The sequence below is a fragment of the Euprymna scolopes genome, chromosome 15 (assembly GCF_053919585.1).
Source record: "Euprymna scolopes isolate OS-2025 chromosome 15, ASM5391958v1, whole genome shotgun sequence".
Lineage (NCBI taxonomy): Eukaryota > Metazoa > Mollusca > Cephalopoda > Sepiida > Sepiolidae > Euprymna > Euprymna scolopes.
In genome coordinates this window covers 49,099,443-49,124,312 of record NC_136496.1, presented here as the reverse complement: position 1 = coordinate 49,124,312, position 24,870 = coordinate 49,099,443, and the positions used below count along the sequence as shown (strand labels likewise).

Below are 24,870 nucleotides of genomic sequence, written 5' to 3'. Positions count from 1 at the left end.
TCTATTTCATCTTCTATCTCTCCTAGGGGTCACCCGCCCTTTCGCTATTGGGGCAACCCTAACTAGTTTAAAGATTTCCTTGTTGGAATCTTCTTAGGGGACGTGAGTTTTAATTTGGGTCCGGGTGGATTCTTTCTATCCCTATTCCTACATTCATGTGCCCTGTGCCCTTCTTTCTGGCAAACAAAGCACACTAGACCCCTCTTAAAGTTGGGATGGGGTATGTGTCTCCCCCCTCCTCTTAAGTCCCAGTGTTCTGGATTCGAGGCTTCTTCTTCCCCACTCTGGTGAAGCTCAGGGCACTTTGCTCGGATGTGTCCTCGTCGACCGCATCCGTAGCAGAACTTCAACCAGGCTGTCTGGTTCTCCTCTAATTTTCCTAATCTCAGGAGGAGGGCTTCAGCTCTTCGAGCCTGTGCAAAGGCCTCCTCCAACATGTTAGGCTGTGCCCTTGCCACGTCCTCACGCAACAGGGAATTGCTCAAAGCGTCTGTGAAGAACTCTGCCAGCTGGGCCTGGGTAGCCGGATCATTTCTCCGATCTTGATCTGGGCAAGCTGCCTTAGCGAGAACACTCATGCGTCCCTCTAGGTGAGCGATGGATTCGCCACCCCTCTGCCTCACACCTACCAGCGCTCGAGCTGCCTCCGTTCGGCTCGAGCGACTGCCGAAGTGCTGCTGGATGTCATTTTCAAACATCTTCCAGTTGGTTTGGGATTTGTATTTATCCAAATACTCTCCAATCCATTCTGAAGCAGCATCCTCGGTATAGTCGTATGCCAGTGAAATCATATCGGCATCCGACAGGTTATAGATGCGCCCTTTCTTCTCTATTGCCTTGAGCCAGGGTCCCAACTCCACAGCCAAACCTGTGAACAGTGGGACCCTGGATCCCGTTACGTTAAGTTTTGGGGTTAGCCGTCCCCCTTCTTCAATCCTACGCCCTAACTCCTCTACAGACCTACCGTTTTCATTGGTCATGGTAGTAGTCCTAGCGGATTACGTATTAAATAATAATAGACAAAACAAAAAAAAATATAAGCGCTCTTTGAAAAAACCAACAAGAAGTCCAAAAACGAATACCGACACGCAAAAGAAAGTGATAAGAATGAAAATAAGGTGATTTCCTACCTGATCGCTGAGATGTTGTTGGTTCTGCGCTGCTTTTGTTGACTCGCTTGTTGGGAGGTCCCACCTGTTGTAAACAGTAAACCTCCTGTTTTTTTTTTGTTTGGTTTTGAATCCGTCTGCCTGGTTAGCTAACACACCTTCTTCCTGATTTCGATAATCCTTGGTCAACGGCCACCAAATGTCACCCCCTTCAGCTGGTCGGTTGAGACGATTGTCGACCTCAGAACTCTTCCACTCCAATTACGGCAGCCTGAAAACGACCCGACTCTGGCGGTTTGTAGCTCACTATTTTCGTCCTTCCAGTGACCACTGCCGGTGATAATTCTTAGCCGTTTTAATGTTGCTGGTATTGGGTAGTGACAGAATTATCAGTTGATCGTCTAAATTTTATACTCCGGACCTGTCGTTGTGTACTCGCTTACCGGCGAACATCGCCGATAAGAGAGCCGTGGATTTTAGTGTGGTGAAAAAGGAAATAAAAACGATTCCACACACGAATAAACAATTAATCTGGGTTTATTCACAATAATAATGGTCTAATAATATTTCAGAGTTTGAAGGAAGTTGGCTGTAGCTATTTTAAAACAGTAGCTTGTGACTCGAGTTCAGATAAGTTTTTCGGCCATTGGAGATACGTGTTTTAAGTCAAAAGCCCTCTCTGCCCGACTTTAACACCATCTGAATTCACCAAAATCGAATTCTCTCTTCTTCTCTCTTCTCCCCTTTTCTCCTCTTTTTTCTATTTACTGTGTTCGAGGAATATATACATATCCATCAATGCCCTTTAAACATCACGAGTTTGTATTTGTTTACAACAAGAAAACTTGCCTGTCATCAGCTTTCAAACCTTGTTTTCTAAAATAAACAACCGCCTGTCATTTCATCTCGAATTCTGTGTTTCAAAATAAACAGCCAGCTCACTCCAAACTCTGACCGTTACAACAATAAGTATATCTTGACATACTTTTTCCTTTGTCTGTTCTAACCACAGAGTCATTTGATCGTCCTATTTTTTCGTTCTTTTGGCTCTTTCTCTACAACGGCATATCAACCCCATAACTTGGTTACAGATAAACTAGAATTATTAGTTATAAATTTTGAATTTGGCAACAGACACACATGGAATTCATGTAGACAAACTAGAATTATTGGTTATAAATTTTGATTTTGGCAACAGACACACATTGAATTCATCTGGATAAACTAGAATTATTGGTTATAAATTTTGAATTTGGCGCCAGACACACATTGAATTCATCTAGATTAACTAGACTTATTTGTTATAAATTTTGAATTTGGCAACAGACACACATTGAATTCATCTCGATAAACTGGAATTATTGGTTATAAATTTTGAATTTGGCAACAGACACACATTGAATTCATCTAGATAAACTAGAATTATTGGTTATAAATTTTGAATTTGGTGCCAGACACACATTGAATTCATCTAGATGAACTAGAATTATTGGTTATTAATTTTGAATTTGGTGCCAGACACACATTGAATTCATCTAGATAAACTAGAATTATTAGTCATAAATTTTGAATTTGGCGCCAGACACACATTGAATTCATCTAGATAAACTAGAATTATTGGTTATAAATTTTGAATTTGGTGCCAGACACACATTGAATTCATCTAGATGAACTAGAATTATTGGTTATAAATTTTGAATTTGGCGCGAGACACACATTGAATTTATCTAGATAACCTAGAATTATTGGTTATAAATTTTGAAGTTGACAACAGACACACATTGAATCCATCTAGATAAACTGGCATTATTGGTTATAAATTTTGAATTTGGCGCCAGACACACATTGAATTCATCTAGATAAACTAGAATTATTGGTTATAAATTTTTAATTTGGCAACAGACACACATTGTTTTTTTTTGTGTCGGTTTTTAATGGATTCAGCTTTAAGATAATTGTGTCAACCAGGGTTTTGAGGTGATTTTTTTTTTTTTTTTTTTCCTGTGTTTAAACGATTGAAAGAGGTGGCAGTTTGGTCCGAGGTTTAAAAATTCTCTGTGGTGCTCGGTGATATCATGGACCAATAGGTTGATGTAGTGTTGTGTGTGCTTTGGGAGTACGATGGTTCCTTCGTATAAGGATTTTAATTTTTTATGAATTTTGGTTCGATGGGAGTGTGCGAAGTTGGTGATAATATTGTTTAGTCGGTGCTGGAGTTCTGTATTTTGTTCTTCAGTGACACAGGTCTTGAGTATTTGTTCAAGTTTCATATATATATATATATATATATATATATATGTGTGTGTGTGTGCATGTATATATACAAATGTGTGTATATATACATTTTGGCCTTCAGGACAAGATATCAGTGTAGTATCTGTTCTGATGCTACACTTCACCTTTTTTGTCCCTTATCAGTAGAAATCCTCATGACAATTTTTATTTTTGTTCCTATCTACTTTTTCCTATTCAGTTGTTCCTATTTTGTGGAGCTGGATTTTCCCCACATTAAAACCTGAACTTGTATCTAACTCTGCCCTTGTGGGGAGGCAAGTAAATAGCATATATATTATATATATATATATATATATATATATATATATATATATATATATACACACACACACTGTGTGTCAAATTATTAACGAGATAACATTTTTTTACCAGTTTCAGAAACTTACCGGTAGGTTTGTATCAAAAGCTTCAGAAACGTTGGCAATGCTGAGCTGTGCGTACTGTGAAACTTTCTGTGCAATGTAAACAACTTGCCATCGTTATTGCTGAATCCACAGTATTTGAGGTGTGTCAAATTATTAACAAGGCAGTGTTTCATCAATAAAATGGGTCATAAAAGTGGTTTGATTAGTTCTGAAAAGCATACTATTACAGAACAGCTAGTAAAAGGTAAACTTACCATCGAAATATCGAAAATGATAGGAAGGTACCATCAAACTGTGAAGAACTTTGTCAAGGACCCTAAAAAAGTATGTAAGAGAGCTGATAAAGGTAAATCTAGAGTTGTTTCACGCCGTTCTCTACTCAAAATTAAGCGTGAAGTTGTTAAGAACCCTGTCCAGACAAATCGAAGTCTTTGATCAAGCCGGATTGAAGAATGTCTCAAAAAGTACTCGATGTTGCCTTCTGAAATAAGTGGCAAAGTCTGTTAAGCCATGACAAAGCCTCCATTAAAGCAACATCACATACAAAACCGATTGAAATGGGCAGAGGACAACATGAAAACGGATTTTTCCAAAGTTTTGTTCATGGATGAAGTGCGTGTCACTCTTGATGGCCCAGATGGGTGGAGCAAGGGATGGGTCCATGATGGATGACATTGTCATCAGCGTTAAAGATGTCAACAAGGTGGTGGTGGGATAATGATTTGGGCTGGGATTATCAGAGTTGGCCCATGGAGAGTTCTAGAAGGCGTAAAAATGACGTCAAATGCTTTCATAGCTTTTCTGAAGGAGCACTTTGAACCATGGCTGAATAAGTAAAGGTTGACATTCAGAAGAACCATTATTTTTATGCAGGATAATGCTCCCTCACATGCAGCAAACAAAAGCAAAGAGTGTTTGCAACAACTGGGGTTCTCTGGGCCACAGAAGATGGAGTGACCTGCAATTCATCAGATTTGAACCCAATTGAGAACCTTTGGAATATCATGAAGCAACGTCTCTATACAAGTGCACGCCAATTTAAAAGCAAAGATGAGTTGTGGGATGCTCTCCTGGAGGTACCGCGAGTTGTAGAATGCTCGCCAAGAGGTATCGCGAGGAATAACTGTTGACGAAAACACAAATTTGACTAATTCTGTGGACCAACCTCTTTTACAAGTCATTCATAAAAAACGATCACATATCCCCTACTAATTATGTCAACGTAGAAATTGCTGTGTAGTTATTGTGTTCTAAGCATTTTTCCTAGTGCATTTAATGTTTGAAAATTATTTCAATAAACAAGTTATGGGTATATTGTGTTTTTTTCCTCAACCTTGTTAATAACTTGACACTGAAATCAACAGATATTCCTGTCTTCTGCTTTAGTTTCGTTAATACTGCTTTAAATACTTTTATTTTCTGACTGGAGTAGCTGAATAGTATTGTAAGCACTTTCTCAAAGTTTCATGGATTTTTATTCACTCATTCCTTAAATATTTAAAAAAATGTAAACTCGTTAATAATTTGATACGCAGTGTATATGCTATAAAATAATATATATATGCCATATAGTGTGTATTTATTATGCTTTAGGCCCTGTTTCTTAGTGTTTTGTCCGAATGAAATGAAACTTTGGTCATAACTAGTTTATTATATTCAAAACATCACATCAAAACACTAGGGTCTTTGGCCTTTTTTTCTCCGTTCTACAGCATATGTTCTAGATGGCCTCCATTTAGCTTTTGTTTTTTTGGGGTCACCCTATATATATATATATATATATGTGTGTACATATGTATAGGTCTTCATAAACTAGGCAAATTCAAGAAAACTGAAAACCTATAAAAAATAATTTTTACATTTCTGAACTTTTGAGATGAGGATTGGTTATTCGTATTATCTGAATTCATCAGACTCCTTTTTTACAACAAATGCCACTCAAGAGGAGAACAGTAGTCTGCAAAATCCAAATTATATGAAAGAATTTTGATTTTTAGAAGTAAAATGTTTATTTGATTTTATTCCTCTTTTCTCATTTGTTTTTTTGGTATTTGTGCATTTAACGAACCAGACGTAACTCAGCATTTGCTCGGCTTTGTCCGACGCATGACGTGAACAGCCGGATAAAACCAAGCGTTGCCGATAAAATAAAAACAACGCTACAACAAAATAACTGTACAATGAAATTGTAAAATGTAGAAACATCCAAAAATAAATAAAAAGCAAAAACCTACCGTTCATTTATGTTTTTTTTTATTATTAGTATTATTGTTTGAAATTGTTTTCTGTTTGCAAAATAAATACATATAAAACATTTTTTGTAAACAAATAATAGTAATTATTTTTCTTTTTAATGAAACGTTTTTTTTTTGTTTTGTTTTTTTCAACTATTTACGTAAAATGACCAACAAAAATGATATTTGTAGGATCAATTTTTTTCTAACAAATAATAGTGAGTAATTGTTTTTTATGAAACGTTTTTTTTTTCAACTACGTACAAAAAAGAAAAAAATCGTAAGAAAAAGGAAAGGAACAAAACTTTTTTTTTTCATGGGATCTACAAAATTAAGGCTGTGGTGGTTCACCGTTAAATAGTGGTACCCATCTCTTCCCACTTTGCTCTAACAGTCTGATATGACCGTGCGTGGTCCCCGGCAGAATGTATTTTCTTATTAGTTGAAGGAGGGTTTTGGCATTCCTATTTGCTACGTTAAAAAAACAAAACAAAAAAAAAACTCCTTTTCGGCGAGGTCGGCGTATCCACCGAGGACCCAGACCGGTGTTAGACGTCTGCCGACGTTGTGTTTCCAGCGGTTGAAGAAGACAGACTCGTCGATTTCGACCATATGGCTTGCTGGGCCTCCTATCTGCCGGGGATTCCTGAGAAAGTAATCTCGGCATATTATATTTTGCAGGAAATTCTTCCAGTCCACAATTGTGTGGCGTGACCGCAACCCACATTCGCGCTGGAGATTTCTAGTCACCACCATCTCGAACGCCCATATCAGAATTCTCGTCTGCTGCTAGACGCGCGCGCATGCGCGTCGAGTTGAAACTAAGTACTCAGCGTTTTGATTGGCTGATGACCATGTTTTCGTCAGACAGCAGCAAAACCCGAGCTGTTGACGTCATGCATCGGACAAAGCTGAGCAAATGCTGAGTTACGTCTGGTCCGTTAAATGCACAAGTACCATTTTTTTTATTGAATATATCCTTGTTAATTTAACTTCTTTCTTGTTGTAGCCTATATTGGGTCATGGTTCTCCGGAACCAGTTACATTTAAGCAAGTCAAAGATGCTGATATTCATTTCATAGAAGATGTAGACTTGAGTGTTGCAAATATTGCATCTAATAGCTATAAACCAAAGGAAACTGGAGAACTTGGTATCAAAAGTGAGTATTTAATTTAATTTTCAAATTTCACTAATACAATATATTGAATATTTGTACACATACTATGAAGAAATATAACTCATTAAAGTAATCACTAAACCTTGATTGAATTATTTGAAAAAGTCAGTTGAAGGTGTTTTTGGTTTTAAAGCATCTGCTTCATTGAGATCAATTGAAATAGTGATTTCTGTGATCACTGACGGTGGCACATTCAGGAATGGACTGGTTTCTGTTGAAATTTCTTGGTGGGTACAAGCTTTCAATACCAGCAATTAATCAATCAATTGGATGAGATACAGGACAAATCCTTTTTCTAAAATGGAATGCAGAGGAATTTCTAATATGAAAGATGTGAGACTGTTTCAGTCAACCATTGAGTATCAATACTCTCAGTGCAGTGGAAAGGGACATTAAAGGTTTTACTAAATTTTATTTGAAACAACTGAGTAAGTTAGAAATTCCAACAAGCACAGAACAATTGATGAACACTCTCCAGGATATATTTTCTGGAAAAGACTAAGAATGCTGACAAAATGTCTGTTAGTATCAGGTCAAAACCTCTCTTCATCATTAGCCATTCAACATTATATATGTCAAGTGATTTATGATTCTGGCAAATGAGAGTATTTCCATCTTTGTGGTGATGATTGATATACTATGTTTTGAGCAAGTGCACAAACACAGAGAATAAATTAGGGGTCACTACCACATAGAAGGCTGTCCTTAATGTAAGCGTAAACTATATTTTCATGGCAATCTTGAAGGATAAGTTTTGATGTCATATTCTGAGTAACCTGTAATCATAAAATTATTGGTAGAAGCTGAGTTTCACACAAAAATAAACAATTATTGTCTGTAAGCAATTTCTACCTCTAGAAGTTTGGACTGTAAAACCCTAATGTTGTAAAAAGATCTGATAGTAGGGATTCATGTTAAGTAGGCGACTTGATTTAATCTTATATTGATTTTAGGATTTTTCATGCTGAAATTGAAAAATTTGCAGAAAAGATCAGTAAATGAGTTGAGAGTAATAGAGCATAGAGAGAATGTGTAAGAAGATTATTTGAAGAAAAGCCATAGTTTCCACGAATATTGTATTGAGAAGCCCTACCAGAAACTACTGCATGGTTCAGACTCCATTCATCAAATGATAATACAGCAACTATGATATTTTGCACATGCTAATATGGATAGCTTCTTTGGAAGTTTGTGCAGGTGTACTATCAGGCAGATCATATGATCTTGTTGGTAGTATTAGCAAAATCCATTCCGTTAACTACTTTAAAGATCAACTGAATTATGTTAATCACTTACATAAAATGTTGCATATTCTTTAGATGTTAATGGTTAGTAAAATATTAATGATTTTAAATCATTTTTTAAATATATTTTCATTATATCATTTTATTTTCAAGATACAATCTGCTTTGTTTTTATAATGAAAAATGTAAACACAATAAAATTTTTATCTTTGTTTTTTGTTTTTTTAACCATTAATAACAAAAGATATGTTCATTTTATAACCATATTACTTATATACATGTCATTTTATAAACATAGTACTTATATACATGTTCATTTTATAATCATAGTACTTATATACATGTTCATTTTATAATCATAGTACTTATATACATGTCATTTTATAACCATAGTACTTATATACATGTTCATTTTATAACCATAGTACTTATATACATGTTCATTTTATAACCATAGTATTTATATACATGCCATTTTATAACCATAGTATTTATATACATGCCATTTTATAACCATAGTATTTATATACATGCCATTTTATAACCATAGTATTTATATACATGTTCATTTTATAACCATAGTATTTATATACATGTTCATTTTATAATCATAGTATTTATATACATGTTCATTTTATAACCATAGTATTTATATACATGTTCATTTTATAATCATAGTATTTATATACATGTTCATTTTATAACCATAGTATTTATATACATGTTCATTTTATAACCATAGTATTTATATACATGTTCATTTTATAACCATAGTATTTATATACATGTTCATTTTATAACCATAGTACTTATATACATGTCATTTTATAACCATAGTACTTATATACATGTTCATTTTATAATCATAGTATTTATATACATGTTCATTTTATAACCATAGTACTTATATACATGTTCATTTTATAACCATAGTATTTATATACATACCATTTTATAACCATAGTACTTATATACATGCCATTTTATAACCATAGTATTTATATACATGTTCATTTTATAACCATAGTACTTATATACATGCCATTTTATAACCATAGTATTTATATACATGTTCATTTTATAACCATAGTACTTATATACATGCCATTTTATAACCATAGTACTTATATACATGCCATTTTATAACCATAGTATTTATATACATGTTCATTTTATAATCATAGTACTTATATACATGTCATTTTATAACCATAGTATTTATATACATGCCATTTTATAACCATAGTATTTATATACATGCCATTTTATAACCATAGTATTTATATACATGCCATTTTATAACCATAGTATTTATATACATGCCATTTTATAACCATAGTATTTATATACATGTCATTTTATAACCATAGTATTTATATACATACCATTTTATAACCATAGTACTTATATACATGCCATTTTATAACCATAGTATTTATATACATGTTCATTTTATAACCATAGTACTTATATACATGCCATTTTATAACCATAGTATTTATATACATGTTCATTTTATAACCATAGTACTTATATACATGCCATTTTATAACCATAGTACTTATATACATGCCATTTTATAACCATAGTATTTATATACATGTTCATTTTATAATCATAGTACTTATATACATGTCATTTTATAACCATAGTACTTATATACATGCCATTTTATAACCATAGTATTTATATACATGTTCATTTTATAACCATAGTATTTATATACATGTTCATTTTATAATCATAGTACTTATATACATGCCATTTTATAACCATAGTACTTATATACATGCCATTTTATAACCATAGTATTTATATACATGTTCATTTTATAACCATAGTACTTATATACATGTTCAATATATAACCATAGTACTTATATACATGTTCATTTTATAACCATAGTACTTATATACATGTTCATTTTATAACCATAGTATTTATATACATGTTCATTTTATAACCATAGTATTTATATACATGTTATTCAGCATTAAAAGAGCTTTCTAAAGCTTTCTACAACTTTGCAAGGTTTCAAACTTTGGCCATATCCTTTAGGATGCCCATATTTGAATTGAGGTCATTTCAGTAAAACACTTATAACAAACATGTTCTACACAATTTCCCATCATGAATCCTTTGGAAATATGATATAAAACAGACTAATTATTTGGCTAATATTTTATTTTAACTTTTAAATATTGTTTTTGAGAAAATGACTGTCAAGATTTAAGGTCATGGTCAACTGACTACTAAAATAAAAAAATACATATGATCCATTCTATGTTTCTTTTAAATGGTAAGCTTTTGTGGCACAAAAAGACAATTGCCAGTAAAAGCAAAAAATTTGTATTTTTGGCAATGGTAAAAAAAATTAAGAATTGCTCAACTGAGATAGAGTCTAGCAAATTTGAAAAAACAAAAATTGGTATTTTTGCCTAAAAAATTGGTTAATTTTGTATGAATCACTCTTATATTTTTCTTGTTTAGGTTTTTGGTATGCTATTGAAGGTGTGTCTAAGATCATCCCAGTGCCGGCTGCTGCAGGTGAGACTTGGAAAACCCCTTCATTTGGTCAAAGTATGTTCCAACTTTCTTTTCACTCATTTGAATGGGTTTTCATTTTCCATCACTCACCAATAAAAAGCAAATCACAGATATCTGGCTCATTTTTTCCCTAACTATTGGCCTCATTTTTCTTGTTGAATTTTCTTTAATTAAATCACAATCTCCTAATCATTAAGTGATAAATTAACTAAAAAACATAAATCTATAAACTTGGGAACTCCCATGTCCTGTGACACATGAGGCAGTTGTGGTTAGAAGCAAGAAAGAGAAGTCTTACTGTGGGTGCTCAGCGAGTGAGTACAGGCGAAGAAAAGGAAGAACAAACATGGCGGCCAGCATTTTTATTTCGTCCGTTCTCGCATAATCTCGTGTGTGCATGAAGATGGAACCTATAAAACGATGTTCATTTCTGGGTGCTGGGAGATGATTCCCGGCCAGCCAGGAGAGAAGAGACAGAGGACTGTAGCGATAATCTTTCTTGAACATTCCGTTTGTGTATTTGAGGTGACCCCCCCCCCCCCATCCCCCATTTTACGTCAAGCTATTTCGGCGATGGCCAACGCAGGTTTAAGCAATATGATTAAGCCTTTTAATGGCGACGGTGATGTGGTGGCGTGGCTTAAAAAAGTGGACCTTGTAGCAAGGATTCAGAAGCTGGATGATGTGGCCGCAGTAATACCACTGTTTCTGGAAGGGGACGCACTGGCCCTCTATTTGGAGCTCAGCGAGCGGGAACAGGGGGATGCAGACGCCATCAAGGGTCGACTGATCGAAGCTTTCGCAGAGGGGCCTTTCGAGGCCTTTAATAAGTTGAAAAAGAAGAGGTGGACTGGTGAATCTGTGGATATCTATGCGAATGAGATAAGGAGATTGGTTGAGTTGTCGGGCATCAGAGGACATGCCACGAGTCACGTAGTCAAGATGACTTTTGTTACCGGGTTCCCGGAAGAAATATCGAAAAGGTTGCAGCAGGTACCGGGGGTGGAGACGCTGGATGTGAGTGAGCTGCTTAGAACTGCGAAAATTTTAGTGAGCACCCAGCCCACGGAGCCTGGAGGAACGACAGCAACGGTACAGCAGGATGTGGGCAAGAATCTGCAAAACCCGGGGATCGCATGCTTCGAATGCGGGGGACCACACATGAGAAGAGACTGCAGGAAGTTCTTGCAACGGACAGTGTGTTACAAATGCAATCGAAGAGGCCATTTAGCGGTAAAATGCACAAGTTCGGGAAACTGGCGAGGGGAGGCCGACGCGCCAGCGGCCGCCCCGATTCGAGAATAGAGGCGCACCCGCAGCAGATGCCCAAACAGAAGATTGCGGTGGAAGGACGGGAAATTATGGCCCTGATTGACACTGGCTGCACCACTACCATGGTGCACACTACCCTGGTCGGAAGATGGAAAGCGAAAGGTTAAGTAGTGGCATTCGATGGGTCGCGAGTGAAGTGTCGAGGGAAGAAGACCGTCACTATTGATATTGCTGAACGTCGGATGAGGGTCCATGCAATTGTCACTGATCGCCTGGTGCCTGGTGTCCAAGCCATCATTGGAATGGATGTTATATGCCGCCTTGGAGGTGTTACCATCACATGTGACAATGTGAGGTTCGGACTAGCTGAGTGCGCGGTGACGGAGAACGCTCCCAGAGGGATCAACAAGGCCGGGGAGGAAAGAAAATTGTCGATCAAAGATCAGGACTTCCGAGCCGAATTCGACGGAGAGCGGTGGACGGTGGAGTGGGCATGGAAACATCAAGCGCCATCGCTGACAAACAGGGTGGCGTGCTACACAAATTCGCTTAGAGGAGGGGCGAGAAAGGAGTTTGAGCAGGAAGTCGACCGATGGATTGAGGAAGGGATACTGATGCCTTGGACGGATGATGTGGAGTCGGGCATTTTGCCGTTGATGGCCGTTCTGCAAACAACTAAAGGGAAAGTAAGACCGGTCCTGGATTTCCGAGAGCTGAACGGCCATGTTAAGTGCCATACAGGAGGCGACACCGTAGATGTGTGCAATGAGACCATTAGGGAATGGAGGCAGATGAATGGCGCATCTACATTGGTAGATCTAAAATCTGCCTATTTGCAACTCCATGTTGCCAAGAAGCTCTGGAAATATCAGTTAGTCAAGTACAAAGGCAAAACCTACTGCCTTACACGAGTAGGGTTCGGGTTAAATTCGGCACCCAAGATTATGTCAACTATCCTCAGGAAGATTCTGGAGACAATGGGAAAGGGAGATGGGGTAGTGAGCTCATACATAGATGACATTCTGGTGAATGAAACTGTGGTAACTGCCAAGGAGGTTGTAGCTCATTTGAAGAAGTTCGGGTTGGTCGCCAAAGAGCCAGAAAAATTAGATGGAGGGGCTGCTTTGGGCCTAAAACTGAAACGAGGTGCGTCAGGCGGCCTAGAGTTTCGCAGGGGAAACGAAATCCCACAACTGAAGCAGGAGCTCAACAGACGTGAACTTTTTTTCATATGCGGAAAGTTGATCGGACATTACCCCATTGCTAGCTGGCTTAGACCAGCATGCAGCTACATAAAGAGACACGCCGAAGGACAAGGATGGAATGATAAGGTGGGAGAAAGAACGGTCGCCATGATGGGAGAGCTCCTGAAAGAAGCAGAACGGCAAGACCCAGTCCGGGGAACCTGGAACATACCGCGAACATTGGATGGAGTCGTGTGGTGCGATGCGAGCAGCATTGCAACAGGGGTCGTTTTAGAAATTGGAGGAGTAGTTGCAGAAGATGCAGCCTGGTTGAGGAAAAAGAATGACGTCAGCCACATCAATGTGGCGGAATTAGACGCGACAATAAAAGGAGTCAATCTGGCCTTGAAATGGGGACTACGTGACATCTGCATCAAAACAGACTCCGCCACGGTGTTTGCTTGGCTAAAGTCTCTCATTTCAAGCGAAAAAAGGATAAAAACGAGAGGGGCTGCTGAGATGTTAGTGAAGCGCAGGCTTGGGATGCTGGCTGAGCTGATGCAAGAGTTTTGTTTGAAGCTTCGTGTAGACATGGTTGCTTCTGAAAAGAACCAAGCAGATGCTCTCACGAGAGTGAAGAAGAGTTGGCTGTTGCCAAAGAAAGATGTTGTTGCTGCATCGGATCTAGATGATGTTGGTGTGCGAGAACTGCACAATTTGCACCATATGAGGGTAGAGAGGACTTGGTACTTAGTGAAAAAAGTCGACCCAAGGATCACCAAGGAGCAGGTGAGGCAAGTGGTCAGGACATGCGACAGATGTCAGTCGATTGATCCTGCTCCAAGCACTCATGAAGCTGGCCAATTGGAGGTGAGTGGGACCTGGGAGAGACTGGCATGTGATGTCACCCATTACAGGGGTGGACTTTACCTTACCATGATTGACTGTGGGCCCGGGCGATTTGCCCTATGGAAGAAGCTACGTGGAGGAACAGGCAATGAAATAGCGGCAATCTTTGATGAGGTGTTTTTGGAGCGAGGCCCCGTGGAAGAGTTGTTAACCGACAACGGGACTGCGTTCAAGTCAGTAGCAGTGACAGAATTACTGAAGAAATGGAAGATCCAACAATTTTTCAGAGCTGCCTACAGACCTAGTGGCAACGGGATCGTAGAGAGAAACCACCGCACCATAAAGGCAGTTGCGGAAAGAGGAGGCACCTCACCTGAGCAAGCCGTCTTCTGGTATAACATGTCGCCTAAACTGGGACAAGTACCAGAGACGGTCCCGCAACTGTCAATGTTTGCATATTCCTGGAGGCATCCCAGGGTGGAGCCGGCAAGCCGAGAAGTAGAGGCCACAGGGACAATTAAACTCGGGGACGAGGTATGGGTGAAGCCACCGGGGGCGCGCTGCACCACACAATGGAGTAGGGGTCGCGTGACTGGGAGGAACACTAGTAACAACATTGTGGTGGGAGGAGTCCCGAGGCACATTCTTGACGTCAGACCAGTTGAGGGCGAAGCAGTGGAGGGGAGTGTGCAGCCACAGGAGGAGGACGAGACACCTCAGAGGCCAAGTAGAGAGAGGCGACCGCCACAGTGGATGAGAGACTATGAAATGTGATCTTGAGATCAGGGAAGCATGTGGTTAGAAGCAAGAAAGAGAAGTCTTACCGTGGGTGCTCAGCGAGTGAGTACAGGCGAAGAAAAGGAAGAACAAACATGGCGGCCAGCATTTTTATTTCGTCCGTTCTCGCATAATCTCGTGTGTGCGTGAAGATGGAACCTATAAAACGATGTTCATTTCTGGGTGCTGGGAGATGATTCCCGGCCAGCCAAGAGAGAAGAGACAGAGGACTGTAGCGATAATCTTTCTTGAACATTCCGTTTGTGTATTTGAGGTGACCCCCCCCCCCATTTTACGTCAGCAGTCAAAGTAAAACATTGATTTTGGTTTGAAGTCAGATCTACAGTGTCTTTTCAGATTTTACTCTGATCGAATCTCACTCGTTTACTTCCAATCCATTTTCCATCTTTTTCCATCAGGAGTCCACTGAATCACTGAATTCGTAATTCTCCCTGGCGCCAAAATCTCGTGGCATGTTGAAGTCAGCATAGATATCACTTATAGACTATTGATGCCAGCTGTTGGTTAGTGCATTCTCTGACTTCCTGGTTGGTAATTCAATTGCTCCATTTGATTCTTAGAATATTTCTAAGGCGTTTGAAATCAAACATATCCAACTTTCTCGGTTGATTTTGACATGTCAAGTTTAGCAGTGTGAACAAAATTTAGGAGAATTTTTTTTTTTCTAAATGTCCAAAGCTGATTAAATACTGCTGAAGTTTGACCTATCCTGTACTTCAACCTATAGTCCATATTGCCTTTTTTGATAATGGAGTTTCCTAAGTAGGTAAAATTGTCAACTATAACTATATTTTTGGTTGATGAAGACATTTGTAGGTAACTGCTTTGCCCCAAAGAATGTTTTGAGTTTTCTTAGCATTCATATGGAGACCGTTATATTACAAAACTGAGCGTATGGAAGCAAGAAAAGGACAAACAAAAAGGTTGGGTTTAAACTTTTATTTAAAGTTAAAACAATCGTAGAATGAACTTCTGAATGTGTCAGGATATGTCAGCGGTGGCAGCAGTGGGACGATGGTAGGAATGCTGCTCGGGTATTGATATGAACTCGGTGATGATCTGGTGTTATTATCAGGCTGTGGTAGGGGCAACGGCAGGAATGTGGTTTGGTGTTCTGTTGTCTGCAATACGGCTGCAACTGCAGCAACGGCAAAGGAGTAGTAACCTTAAGGGCTGCTGTCCGGTAGCACGAGTGGGGTGACAGCTTGATAGCTGATGTCGTTAATGACTGTGGCTGTTGACGGAATGAAGTTCACTGCTTGATACTCTGGGCTGATCTTGGCTTAAGCTGCTAGTGTCAAGTAGATCATTCCTAGCTGATTGCTGTGTCGCTGGTGACAAGTGGGTCATTCTTAGCTTGCTGCTGCTGGGACGAACCTCGCTGCTTTACGAGCTGTGGTGATCTGCTTTCTTGTCGAAAATGTAGTTGTATTTATACTCATCTTGCGGTTGTTGTAGAAAAAGGTGGCTTTCAGTGCTGGTCGTCATTTTCGTTTTTTATTTGTGTTTGTTTTTTGTGTTTTAATATATTGTAGGGAGTTGTCTGTTTGAAGTTTGTATACATGTCATAAATTTAAAGCTCAGAATGTTGTGAATGTGTTCTCATAGGCATTGTACTGTTGCAGTGTTTTATGGGATAATTATTTGTGTTTATATACTACTATAATTATTTGTGCTACTATAATTATGTGTGTATATATGTTGCCGTAGTTGCGTCTACTGTGATGTTTGTGCTTTGGATTTTGATTTTTCTTTCGATGGACGGCTTCCTCTGACGGTTTTCTTTGTTGAGGTGAGTTGCAAGTTATTCTGTTGATGTGGGCTTTAATGTTCTTGTGTTTAGTGTGATCATTTATGTTGTATCGATGAACAGGGTTCATGTTAGCATCGCCATTATTGTCAATGTCACTGTTCCTGCTGGTTTTTGTTTTATTCATGTAAATATGGAGAGATATGCAATATAACAAGACCAATGTTCTCTGCTTTAGCTTCCATCTTGTAATCCATGCCTTGAAAGTCAGTGGTATTCATAGCTACTCATTTATTACAGCACAGCATAAATATTTGTTCTACATAAGAACATTTTGGTCAAAATTGGGCTTGTTGTTCATGTAGCTCTTAGTCAACCACATCATGCATACTGTTCAGTTTAAGTTAACAATGCTTCTCTGATATAGAAAAAAAGTAATCCCTCCTTTCCAGTTCTCACAATCAACAAGGTTGACTTAGGAATGCATACAACTTCTCCATTTTTCCATACTATATTAATTGTTATCACCTCTTAAGCATTTCTGCAAAAATCTGATCTATCTGTGATGACATGCTTTAGGATTTTAGTGGCTAAAAGGACTTCATCCTCAGTAAATTCATTGACATTGATAGAGAGAAGAGCGAAAGATTCCTTAATGACTGTTTGGCTGGGTGAGTGTCTGGTATTTTCAGTATTTCCTTGAAGTGTATCTGGCTAGCTTATCTTCTTCTTTTAAGGGTGATATTCCATTTTTTGCTTTTATAGAACCTGATATTACTCTAGAACTGCCTATGGTCTTAACAATTTTATACACGAATCTCATGTCATTACATGGTACAGCTATCTCGGTCTCCTCTGCCATATTCTCAAGCCATACTCGTTTATCTTTTTGAGCACTGCATTTTACTTCCTTGTCCTTATCAATATACTGTTGGTATGAGTCTATGCTTTTAGTGATATTGTGACTGTTGATGCAGCATTTTCCTTTCATTGCTAAGTTTGTCATTAATCTAAGCTTCCTTGAGTGGCTTCTTGTAGCCTAGAATTTCCTCTCCTACAACTAACATAGTATTCTTTATTACCTCCCACCAGCATTCAATGAAACAGTGAATCCGTTTCTCAGCAAAGTCTCAAAATTAGCTTCAATATCTGTTTTGTTTCAATTTGGCATTGTCAAAATGTTTAGATGTTCTTTTTCTATTTTTTTTAGTTTGGTTTTGCTTTTAGTAATTGACAGAAAGTGATTACTGTAAATATTGACACCTCGATAAATCCTTACATCTAACAGGTAGGCTGTTCTTCGTTTCGGACCAATGATGATGCGTTTTTTTGTTTTTTTTTGTATCTTGATCTTATAGTTGTTTGAGATGTAATTTTGTGAATGATCAGAAAGTGATGAGTTAACTTTCATGTTGTTCGTGCCACAAAATTGGATGAACCTGTCCCCATTGTTTCCAAAAGTGTCAGAACAAAGTACATGTTTGAACCCTATTCTTTTTTCTCCATTCTGTGTATTCATGTCACCATGACAATAAAGGTATAATGTCTTGGGGTTTTCTCAACTATATTTTGAAGTCGTTGGTAAAATCTATCCTTTTCATTGTCATCTTTAGCATTAGAGGGAGCATAACATTGAATAACGGGAACCCTCACAAGTAGTAAATCTTACTGCAATTAAGTGTTCATTGTAACTCCACCTCAATGAATTCCATTCTGTTGACCTGAGAATAAGATCTTGTTCTTATACATAAATTTCCTGCAATCAATCCAGCAGACTTAGCTAAGATTTTTTTTTTTTTTTTTTTTTTTACATAGGCATCACCACATTATCAAGGCAAAGAGGCCACTCAAGGATAAGGGTTAAAGAGTGTACAGTAGAAATTGGACAATATAGTAATCATTAGTAATGAAAATTTGGTAAATTTGATAACTTATATGGAACGGCTCATCAAGAACTTATTTACGTTAGACTTGAAGACAACCATATTGTAGTCAGTCGGAAAGCAGGAAAACGGAAGACAATTCCACAGGCGTGCAGTTCTAAGAAAGAAGCTTTGTTCATGGAATCTACGTTTATGTTTAGGCACAGATAAAGAGTGAGGGGAATTATTGATAGTGTTTACAGCTAGACGAGTGTTTCTTGTGAAAGTTTGGCGAGGGGGGACCATAGATTGAAGCTCAGTCGAACACTTTCCATGAAAATAACAATACATCAGAGACAAACTCGCAACATCTCTTCTGTGAGATAGAGGTTGCAAGGAAGAGAAAAGGACATCTCCTACGAGGCTACGAAGTCTATTTTGAACTCTATCAAGGCAGAACAAGTCCTTTGTAGCAGCTCCTGCCCACATGTGGCAACAGTATTCCATCCTTGGACGTACCTGGCTCTTATATAGATAGAGAATAGCATCAGCAGTGAGATATCTACTGGATCGATAGAAAGATCCCACCATTTTTCCAGCGGCCTTGGCAACAGATTTGATGTACGTGTTCCATTTAAGATCAGGAGTAATGGTCAAGCCAAGAAGCTTGTCAAAACTTGAGGCCTCCTGAAGACGAGAGCCATTCATTTCAATTGATGCCAGATGTGGATCAGAATGTTGATGATGTAAAGAGAGAAGCTTGGTTTTAGATGCATTAAAAGTAACCAGCCACTCCTTACCCCGTACTACGTGCTCAAGATCAGAGGAGAGAGAATTGGAGAGAACTTGGTCGTTTACTGTCTTAGATGTGCTACCATAAATGGTAGTGTCGTCAGCATAAATGTCTACAAATGATGTAAGGATGTGATTTAGAAGATCATTAATGTAGATCAGGAAAAGAGTTGGGCCCAGGATGGACCCCTGAGGGACACCAGCATTAATACTGTGAGCTTCTGATTTTTGCCCCTCAACTACTACTCTTATGAACCTATCAGAAAGAAATGATTTAATAATTGAGAAGACATTTCCAGCAATACCATAGCTAGAGATCTTATGAAGTAAACCTTTATGCCATACCCTATCAAAGGCCTTAGATATGTCAAGAGCAATTGCCCTAGAAAGGTTGCCTTCGTCGAGAGATTTGCTAATCCTATGAGATATAACTGTAAGCACATCTGCTGTAGATCTAGCAGAACGGAAACCATATTGAGTGTCACTAAGAAGGTTATTTTTGTTGAGATGGTTGATTACTTCTGTATTTAACACAGATTCCAGCAACTTACTCATGACGCACAGGAGACTTATTGGCCTGTACTGAGAGGGGGATGAGCGATCACCTGAATTCTTAAATACAGGGCATACTGAGAAATTTTCCAAGGAGATGGGAAACTATTCTCCTTAAGACAACGTTTAAACAGTTTTGTAAGTATGGGCGCTAGTTCAGGTTGAAGTTTTTTGAGTACTATAATTGGAATACCGTCAGGGCCGGTTGCTTTACTGGAATCAAGGTTTTTGATTAGCTTGGCAACATCATGTACAGATATACGTATATCACATAGCGTGTTTTCTGATACAAGAGGAAATATTGGGGGTTGGCGGCCTTGATCGCAAAGGGTAGAATTAGCTGCAAAGTTCTTGGCAAAGAGTTTGGCTTTGTCTGATGCTGACGAGATTACCTCAGGTCCATTGATAATAGTTGGGATGGAGCACACGCTTCTGTTCAGGATTCTGTTTGCTATTTGCCAAAACTGGTGGGAACCAAGCCGCTGCTCAGCTACTTTGGACTTAACAGATTGAGCATACAACTCTTGCATTCTGAATGTTTCTCATTACTTTGGATGATTTATGCAAATTTGGATGGATTGAGTCCTCACATTCAATGCATTTGAGTGATTTCACAGAAAAAAATCTGGTTTTCGGAATGCTGAATTCCTCAGTCAAACTTTCATTAGCATCTGTCATATGATCTATGGATGGAGGCAGCCATTGTTCTTGCTGCCTTGAATTTAAATTTAGTATATTTTTACTGTTTTCATGGCAAGAATTTTTGACATTGACGGTTTGCTAACCTGAATTAAAACCATTAACATTTCGAAAGAAGACTAAAATTACATTTTCTATCCAGAATCTTATCAACCAAACTAGCTCTAGCATCCTCACTCCAATTAGTTCTAATATTATAAAAAAATATTAGTTCTAATATTATAAACAACCCTTTAAAAATCTACACCTGTATTGATGCATCATCAATTCCTGTACATATTAAACTATTAATATTGTTTTAATAAGCTTATATATTATAAAATTCTGAAAGTGGTTTATCCTGAGAAAGTGTGACTGTTATACACTAGAGTCTAAATTTTGCCAACTATACATTTCCAAGAAAGCGATGATAATTTTGTTTGCTAAAAAAAAGAATATAATTAACTCTAAGAACGAACTGATCTCAGAGAGTAAACAGAAGAAAAAAAAAAAAGATTCAAATAAAGCTAATACCTAATAATACAACTTCCTCCCAATACTAAAATTTATCAGTAGGACTGAGACACATTAATTCATTAATTTTGATAATCCATAATGATACATCTCCACCCGCTAATACATAAATTAATATTTGTGGAGTGAGCCAAAGACAAGAAACTTGATTGATATTATTTTTATTTCTTTTTCTTTTTTTCAATACCTAAATCATATTTCCTATGTAATTAATTTTAATTTTCTTCTTTTTTAACGATTTTCTAATATTTTCAAAATTAAAAATTTTTAAAACATTTCATTATCTAACTCATAATACTTTTCTTTTTAATTTATTCTTTGTTCTATAATTTCCCTCATAAACTTAGCAGCAAAATATCATTATACATTCTGATTTGTATTTTATTTACATTTGTTTCCATGACCATAAAATTTCTTTACCTTTTATTTTTGATTTTCATATAGTTTTAAAGGTTGAAACACTTCCAAGATTATGTATATGTGTATATATAGTATAGTATGTATATATAGTGTCTATATCAGTACGTATATGTTTATTTTTTTAAGCTGAAAATGCGAAATATTCACCCGCTATCTCATATATTCCAACTGAGAAATCTTTTTAAGAGTCTGAGCATCCCTTTAAGTTTAATTGTTTGAATCTCTTTTGCATTTGATTCATTGGGTATATTTGCCAGATTTTGAAATTTGTTTTCGTAGTTACCTCTCTAATTACTGAAATGATGGAGATCTTCTAAAGATTCCAATTTCTTTTCAAGTTGTATATAAGGCCATGATATTTCATTATCTTCGCTCTGTTTAACCCGACATCATTGGGATTTTAACTTTTTAGCAAGACTGCTTCTTTCACCTTGTCCCATGTCAGGTTTAATAGCTGTTTTCTAGCTGTAGTAATTACATAGTCATAGTGAATTGTGTAGGACTTATTTCCAACTGTTCTTTCTGTTGCATGTTCATGCAGGATTTCTTGCTGTATTTGATATTCTTGATATTCAACTTTTTACAGACATATTTGCACATTCCATTGTGCCGCATTGTATAATAGCTGTCCCACAGCAGAACCCTACAGTGAGTTGTCAAGTCACCCAGACTTTTTATTTTTGTATGGCAGAACCTGCACTTGTTATTGCTGAGACCACTCATTTTCTAGCATATTTGATTCTGTCTTATTTGTAAGACAGTCTTGCCAAAATGTTTGGCCAGTTTTATGATGAAGGTTGTTCTACTAGCTTTTGTTTAATGATGTCAGTGTACTATTTTGATGTTTGGATTTTGGGAGCTCATCAGATATTGCCTGATGCTCACAATAGTGTCATGATGCTGACGGTCAATTTCTGAGAGACCCATACCTCCTGCTCCCAGAGGAGCAGGAGGTATGGGTCTGTCAACATTTTCAGCATTTTAATGTCTGTTTACATCTCTTTGTGTCCAGTTAACAATTTCAAGGCTGCATGTTATCACAGGCATGGCTAGTTGATTAATAGCAGTGATCTTATTTTTTTTGTAAGCTGTATTTTACAAATTTTTCTTACATGGCGCATGTATCAGCGCATATATCCACTGTCAAATTTTCCTCTCATTTTGGCATGCTGAATTGAATCCCTTTCTCCTATGCAAAGATATTTGTATTTTTCCTGCTCTTTGATGTCAGTATCTTCATCAAGTTATATGCTTTCCATTTGAACTTTTTTCCCAACTCTGATGGAGCATTTAGTACATTTGTCCAAACCAAACTTCATTCCAATATCTCTGGAGAAGTTTTGTATAAGTATAGTTGATGGGCAGAATTCAGAGGCCCACAGTATTAATGCTGGAGTCCTCAGGGGTCCATACTGGGCCCAACTCTCTTCCTGATCTACATCAATGATCTCCCAAAACACATACTAAAATCTTTCGTTGACATCTATGCTGATGACATGACTATCTATGGCAACAAATCAAAGGCTGTAAATGATGATGTTCTCTCTGATTCTCTCTCCTCTGATCTTGAGCGCGTGGTACAGTGGGGGAAGAGGTGGCTGGTTACCTTTAATGCATCTAAGACCAAGCTCCTATCTCTACATCATAAACGCTCTGATCCCCATTTGGCATCAATTGAAATGGATGGCTCTTATCTAGGGGAGGCCCCATGTTTGGTAAGCTTCTGGGTTTGACCTTTACTCCTGATCTTAAATGGAACACATACATCAAGTCTGTGGCCAAGGTCGCTGGGAAGATGATGGGATCCTTCTACTGCTCCAGAAGATATCTCACTAATGATGCAATTCTCTATCTATATAAAAGCCAAGTACATCCAAGGATGGAATACTGCTGCCACATCTGGGCAGGAGCTGCTAAAAACAGCCTATCCTGCCTTGACAGAGTACAAAATAGACTTTGTGGCTTGGTGGGGGATGCACTTTTCTCTTCTCTGCAACCTCTTTCCCACAGAAGAGACGTTTTGAGCCTATCTTTGTTCTATCGTTATTTCCATGGCAAGTGCTCATCTGAGCTCCATTCTCAGGTCCCCCCCCCCTCACCAATCTTTTTCAAAAAACACCCGACTAGCTGAAACCACCGTCAATAATTTTCCCCACTCCTTATCTGTGCCTAAATCAAAACGTAGATTCCATGAACAAAGCTTCTTTCTTAGAACTGCACGCCTGTGGAACTCTGTTCTGCTTGCCTCTTTCCCTCCCGACTTCAACCTGGATGTCTTCAAGTCCAACACAAACAAATTCCTGATGAACCGCCCCCTTAAATAATGACACCTTATTAATTCTCCAATACTATTGCTACACTATCCCTTTGATTACTGTACACATAATAATCCTTATCCCCGAGTGGCCCCTGGGCCTTGATAAGTGGTGAACTCCATGTAAAAAAAAAAACAAAAAAACCTGCAAGAGTTGACATAAGTTAGTGTCTGAGGCAGTCTGTAGATGATCCATGAAGAGTAGTTAATGCTTTTGTTTGGGAGTTGTTAGCTGCCCTGGTTCAGATTGTAAGCACTCTGGTTTTTATTGAGTCACTTGCTTAACGCATCACCAAGCAGAAGAGTCAAGGAAATATGCTATCCCCTTGGAAAATTCCTCTTCTAATTTTGATGATAGAGATTTTTATAGTTCCATTAGTGTGGCTAATGCCATGGTTGTTTGTCACATTTTTATATATATAGCCATGGTCTTTTTAATTACCAGATGGGGCTTATATAAATGAAGGTACCACAGTAGCCACATATGTCACTATCATATACCATTTGGTAATCAATTTAAGCCATGCTTAAGTTTCTCTACCTCTTCCTACAGTCTTCAAGGATGGTTTTATAATTCAACAACTAGACTTTGATGCTTAAACACTTCCTCCTGCACCCTACTTGTTCTTTTTCCAGGTATGCTCCAGAGGAGAGGTGTCTATAAATGCTGTCTGCAACTAGGCCAGTGAAGAGCTTGTAGATTGTAGTGAGACAGCAGATGGTTCTGTAATTAGGGTGTTGTTTCTCTCATTTTGGGCATCAGGGTTGTATCACCTTTTAACAGCCATGCTGGTGTGGCCTTTTCACCCTTGAATAGTCTGGTGAAGCAACTGCTATAAAGTGCTTTAAAGTGCTTTTCGCTGCTTCAGCCAGAAATGGGGGGGGGTGTATAT

The 24,870-nt window shown here is 37.8% G+C and overlaps 1 protein-coding gene across 5 annotated transcripts in view; it reads left to right on the top strand.

Moving 5' to 3' along the window:
• The window catches only part of LOC145293821 (TAF6-like RNA polymerase II p300/CBP-associated factor-associated factor 65 kDa subunit 6L), a 313,860-nt gene that overhangs the window by 207,454 nt on the left and 81,536 nt on the right, over window positions 1–24,870 (top strand). For 3 of the 5 annotated variants that reach the window (XM_080140452.1, XM_080140450.1, XM_080140451.1), the window contains 2 exons: window positions 7,013–7,163; window positions 10,916–11,005. In XM_080140452.1, the coding sequence (XP_079996578.1) occupies window positions 7,013–7,163; window positions 10,916–11,005 (241 nt within the window). The remainder of the gene's footprint in view (window positions 1–7,012; window positions 7,164–10,915; window positions 11,006–24,870) is intronic. The other 2 variants (XM_080140453.1, XM_080140454.1) reach the window with 1 other exon arrangement.